We start from the raw sequence: 6,000 nt of genomic DNA, 5'->3' as shown, positions 1-6,000 counted from the left end.
GGGCCCGGAGGAAGCCGAGCGCGCCAGGAAGGCTTCCCGGGCCGAGCGGTGAGGAAGAAGAGGAGGAGGAAGGGGAGTTCCCGGCTGCCCAGCGCGCCGCGGGGATTCTCCGGGGCGCGGGGCGTGGGAGCTGCGCGCCGCCGGCGCCCTTCGCGCAGCCTCGCTCTCCCGCCGGGTCTCCTCGCGCCCGTCCCGCGCTCCGGGCCGCCGGGCCCAGCCGAGCCGCCCCCCGCTGCCCCGCCGCCGCCGCCGCCGCGGTTTGGCTTATTAGCCTCAGGCGGGCGGAGCGCGCAGGGCGGAGGCAGCGGCTGCGCTGGGCCGGGAGGAGGCTGACGAGGGTGCGGAGCGGCCCCGGCCCGGGCCGCGGGGGCAGATGGCGTCCTACGTGGATAACAGCTTCCGCCAAGCGGTGATGAAGAACCCCGCCGAGAGGACCCCCCAGGTGAGACCCGCCGGCCGCCGCCCGCACTTGGCCGGATTTGTGCCTCTTAGGCTGCGCCCTCCCCTGTCCCCCCCTCCGCTGCCTGACACGGTTTGCCCCGCGCACCCCGCTGCTCTCATCAGGATCTCTAACTTCCAGTGGCATCTCATCTTCCAGTCTTTTTCCCTGGCCATCCTGAGTTTATTTTTCCCTCTTTTCGATATTCTCCTCCTTTTCACTGCCCTCCCCATGACTGACCTTCCCCTCATTTTGCCCGGTGGAGGAGGGAATTCTGTAATTAGCTTTCCCTCTCCCCCGCCGCACAAGGGGCCTCTGAATCTCGGGGTGGGGAGGGCGGGGGGCTCGCCTCCCCTAGGCCCCCTACTCCTGCCACCTGGGCTGCAGGCTCCTTTACTCCTCGTGCATGTGGCCCGTTCTCCCTTTCGAGTTCTGTGATGTTTGAAAAGGTATAGGAGGAAACTTGTATGGCTCTGCGAAAGACAAATCCGTGTTGGCCTTCTAAAGTAAAACACTGAGATCTTTCTATATTTACTATTTTGCTTTTTTGAAAAAGGAATGCTGCTTTCTAATGAAGGGGAAAAGAGTTGAATGGCTAGGTTAGTACTTTTAGTTTAAATTGCAGACAGAACTGCAGAGCAGGCGTATTCAAATACACCCCCGGGAAGGGCACCCTGCGGATTCTTTTGGTGCTGCACAACCTTGTCTAAATTAGATAAGTTTGTTAACCTTTCTACGTTCGTTTACCTTCAGGCTTATTTTTCTCTTACTTTAAGTGGAGGAATTGCAGATAGTATTGGATTTGGTAGTCCCAAGTTGGACTAGAGAGGGGGAAATTTTATAAAAATGTGGTGGTTTGATTTTTTTGCTTTTAGTTGCTGACTGGATAATGACGCATATTCCTAAGCGTTGAGATGGTGACTACAGGGGATCCTGCTGCCAACCGTCTTAAGACAAATAAGCCCTCTTGATCCTTGGGACCTCAGACATTTAGGATCTAATGCTTGAAAGAGTTGTTTCCTTGTTAGGTGTTGGATGCCATCTGTTCAAATCCAAATGCTCTCCTTCTCTGACGTTGATTATTATTATTTAATGTGGGGAGAACAATAAAATAGAATCTTCCACTGGCTGCCTTTGGACAAGGCCCAAGGATGGCACCTGGTACCGTTTTTGATTTTTCATTTTTCCACATGGAGCCATCACATCTGGGGGATCATAGATAGATTGCACATATTTACCAAAGGTGTGGAAGATGGGTGATAATTTTACAAGAAAATTCATTTCACTGTCCCCAGAAAGTTCCTATTCTACAGGATTATTTTATCAAAAACAAGGAATATCCTGCTTTGATCTTGTCCTTGGGCATTGCACTGTCTCATGTGCCTTCCTTACCAACTGTTTGTTTTTAAATTATCAATTGAATCAGTCTTCTGCATCTCAAAATGCATGTTCCCAATTGCAGTGTGATGGAAAAGCGAATTTCAGTGAAATATTTCAATTCCTTTCAGTGTTTGAAGTGCCAAGTGAAAACACACATGCTGAGCATGTTAGAACCTAGCAAGGGGGGTCAGAAAATGATGTCAGAGGCCTTTAGTGGAAAATAGAGAGCGGGGAGTGGTGCCTTTGGTTGATTAATTAGAATAGCAATGACTGGAAACCTATCAGGTGGTGGCAGTGGGGCTGCCACCAAATAAGACTGGCGGAGACAAAACCTTCACTGTGACAGGGTGTGGATTGTGCCAAATAAATGAACTGTTAAACTTTCCAGTTCCTGTGCCAGTTGTGTAGAATAGAGTAAAAACTGACCCAGCATAGAACTTGGCCTGAGTCGGAAGTGGGCTGGTTACTACTGACACCACGACATGAAAGCTTCATTGACAGTCTGAAAGCAGCACATTTCCCCCCATCAAACCTTCATAGAAAAAGTAAATATAGAGAAAGCTACCAAACATTTTGAACATTAAGTATCAGCCCTATTAAGTTTGATGTTCATTTGGTTATTACTAATGCAAACTCCCATGTTTATTTATTATTGTTTTAAAGAGAAAGTAATTTGAAATGTGAATGTTTTCCATCTTTACCTGGTTTGCCAAAAGTAATCTAAAAGTTTGAAATTTACTCAAATAAAAGTAAAAAATGTTTTGATAGAAGGTGCTTTTTCTATTGAGTGCTTTGTTAATACAAGAGCTGGAAGTTTTCCTGTAGTATCTTTTCTCATGAATGCTCAAGAGTTAGCATTTTGTGATATAAGAAAAGCAAACATTAAATAAACTTGATATCATGAACAGAAGGATGTGAATTAGGAAAGTTTTGCTGTCATGCTTCCTTCTGTTTCTCAGGATAGACTCAGTAAAGGAGTTTGTAGGATTCTCATTACAGGTGAAAAGGAAGGTGCTTTAAAAGAAAAACTAGAGGAAAATATATAAATATTTTTTGTTAAATTTCTTTTTTTTTTAACCCCACCAGCCTAGTTTCTCTCCCAAATTCTGTGAAGATATAGTTTTCTATTTGTCAATCAATTGCCTAGAAATAATTGCGATGTCACTTCACCAGTGTAACCTAAGAAGTTAGCTAGATGAGAATCTGGGAGTGGGGAGAGCCCCAGTATAAACACAGGGACTTTGAAAATTATTGTAAAATTAGGAAGCTTTTCATGCCCACCTGGAAAATGGGAACCCATTTTCCCATTTATTTAGGCACATCATTAGAGAGGGGGAATGGTAAGGAGAAATAAAAAAATTGTCATCTAAATTTTTAGTGAAATGATGCAAATTTAAGGGGCTGTCACTGTTTCACCTGATATTCCAAGAGGAGGAAAAATGTGGTCTTTAATCGAAGGTGTGCCCCATATTGTGTGTCTGGAAACCTGGCTAAGTTCTAGTCAATGGGGCACTGTATTCTAAATAGACCCCCTTGAAAATAACACTGAACGTTCTATTGATATTTTTCAGTGCACCTCTGTTGAAAAACAGGACTCTTAGGTAATTTCTTTATTAAACTATTTGGGTTTATGTCTTTAATCACTTAAATGGGAAGCTTGGTCACCAAAGCAATTTAGTAAAGTAAAAGAGGTAAATAAATTACAAACAGCTTTATCCCCCAAGGCTTTCAACAATAAAATGATTTTTCTGAATCATTTTATTAACTTGTTGAGGTCAGACCCTTTGAAATTGCTTCTGTAGAACCTTTACATGCATAATGTTTTTAGTTTTTCAGGTGAAACATCTGTTGCAGAATTGTTTCCTTTACAAAGACCTAATTTAATGTGTTTTTAGCTAGTTGTAAAAGTTGCCTTTTAAAGTGACATGTGTAGGGGCCGGCCCTGTGGCTTAGCGGTTAGGTGCGTGCGCTCCGCTGCTGGAGGCCCGGGTTCCGATCCCGGGCGCGCACTGCTTCTCCGGCCATGCTGAGGCCGCATCCCACATACAGCAACTAGAAGGATGTGCAGCTATGACATGCAACTATCTACTGGGGCTTTGGGGGGAAAAATAAATAAATAAAATCTTAAAGTGACATGTGTAAAACAGTTCCCACCTCATCCTCTTCTAGTTAATCGTATTACTTTGTCCTTCACTATTGAACATTCTTTTGGCTATTGCACCTTTTGATTTAGTTGCTAACTCTGAATTCATCAGCTGGGAGTTCATAACAGTACAAGACTTAATTCTTTGCAAAGTCACTCAGTAGAATACGTTTTGAGTCATAATGAGAGGGCTGAAAAAATACCTTTAGCCTAGAGAACTTTAAATTACGAGAATCTGCACAAAAGAGTATTTCTGGTAAATATTTAACTTTCAAATCTAGTGGGAGAATTGTGTCTATTATAGTTAAATTTTCCATTTGAGTTTCTTTTTATCATTGTTTATGAGCAGTCTCATGTTTTCCCTTGACAGCTTATACTTTGATTATATTTTAGCTCATTTTTGGGATCTAGTAATAAATATTTGTCTCTTAAGTAGTTTTCATAAAACACAACTAAATGATCTGTGCACAGTTTTGAAAAGGATGTCTCACAAAGTAATGCCTGTTTAGCCACAAGCACTTAGCTTTCATAACAGATATTTGATTTGTAGTTTAAAAAAAATACACATTTATAATTGAAATACTAATTTCAAACTGTATTAGCATGTGACTGAACAAGTGAGAACTTAAATTTATGGTAAAAATTATTAACATTTTTTTGCAATATTGGTAGAAACTTAGTTGCCTTCAAATAACCTTTTAAACATGTAGTAATTAACAGTTCCATAATTAGCTTTGCATATCTTGGCCGAGGTTCAAAACGAATCTCTCCAACTGCAGTGCTTTATGTAGCGACTGGTTTAACGCAGTCCTTTCCAGACCCTAGGCTTTCACAGAACAGTTAAAAAAAAAAAACAAAAAAATAAAAAAAAGAAGAGGACGACCTGGTTGCCAATTTGTTGCCTTTTTTCCCCCCTCAAGAAAAGACGTAAAATAAAAACAAAACCAGCTGTCACCTCCTATCACTATCATTTTGTTAATGGTCTTGCCGTTTAATAAGAAAGGGAGGATACACTATCACTCTGAAGCTTGGTTCTTGAAATCAAATATTCTTTGCTTCATAAGAAAGCTCACTATGTCTTTTTCTTTTAAAAAAAATTTTATTGTGGGCCTGAAAAAAAACTTCATCCAGGTGGCTTTTGGGAGGAGTTAAATGATCCCAATAAGGTCTGCCTTTGGTGATATTTGAAATTAAAGTCACATAAAGTAATAGGGGGATATGCCTCAGATATAAATTAACTATCTGAATTAAAGATATAATAACCTTTTAAAAACACAGACTATGCTTCTTGACTCATTTGAAAATTTGCCTTTTTAAAAAAATTACTTATTTAGTAAGTTTTATAGGTAGTGAAAATGAATTCTAATTACCTGAAGTAACTTTGATCTAGACTAAAGAGTTATGGAGATGTGGACACTGGTGATGATCCCTTGATATATGTATTTTATGGGCTATCCCTCTGCTCCATTTTTGGTAACAGTCTGTTTCCTCATCTGTAAAATGAAGATAATAGCTTCCTGAGGTTGTTTTGTGGATTAAATGAAAGAAAGTGCATTTACTGTTGAGTGGTGTCTGATGATAGTTCTTATTGCAGTACATTTTAATAAAACACCTATTATTTACTAGGCCTTGGGAATTCAAAGATGAAATCAGGCATCTGTCCCTCAAGTAACTCACCAGTCTATTGTATCTTATAAGTAGGATGTGACTTATTAGTGCTATGACAGCTGTCCTATGCCAACACTGAAGAGGCTGTGGACTTCCTAGATGAGTGTGTTTTCAGTCTTAGGGGAGTAGGAATTCACCCACCAGTGGGCTGGAGGACATGAAGGATATTCCAAACTGACCCCCTTCATATAAATATTGACCTTTGTTCTATGTGCTTAGAGCTAAGGGAGTGAGTAGGGGATGGGGAGTGACTCCACTCAGTTGTAGAAGCGTGCGATTTGGAGGAGAGTGAGAGGAGACCAAGAGTCCTGTTAAAGGCAGATATCTGTTCTTCAGACTTGAGATGGTTGTGAGCTTGAGTTACACAACA

At 41.7% G+C, this 6,000-nt stretch overlaps 1 protein-coding gene across 8 annotated transcripts in view; it reads left to right on the top strand.

The window, feature by feature from the left end:
- Positions 1-214: 214 nt before the first annotated feature.
- The window catches only part of RAPGEF2 (Rap guanine nucleotide exchange factor 2), a 243,450-nt gene continuing 237,664 nt past the window's right edge, over positions 215-6,000 (top strand). For all 8 annotated transcript variants that reach the window (XM_014780249.2, XM_014780245.2, XM_014780250.2 and 5 more), the window contains exon 1: positions 215-442. In XM_014780249.2, coding sequence (XP_014635735.1) covers positions 374-442 — 69 coding nt within the window. In that variant the 5' untranslated portion in view covers positions 215-373. The remainder of the gene's footprint in view (positions 443-6,000) is intronic.

Source organism: Ceratotherium simum, chromosome 12 (genome assembly GCF_057802395.1).
Source record: "Ceratotherium simum simum isolate JZ-2026a chromosome 12, ASM5780239v1, whole genome shotgun sequence".
NCBI lineage: Eukaryota > Metazoa > Chordata > Mammalia > Perissodactyla > Rhinocerotidae > Ceratotherium > Ceratotherium simum.
Note: the sequence above shows the minus strand (reverse complement) of the source record. Positions and strands in the feature narration are given on the sequence as shown.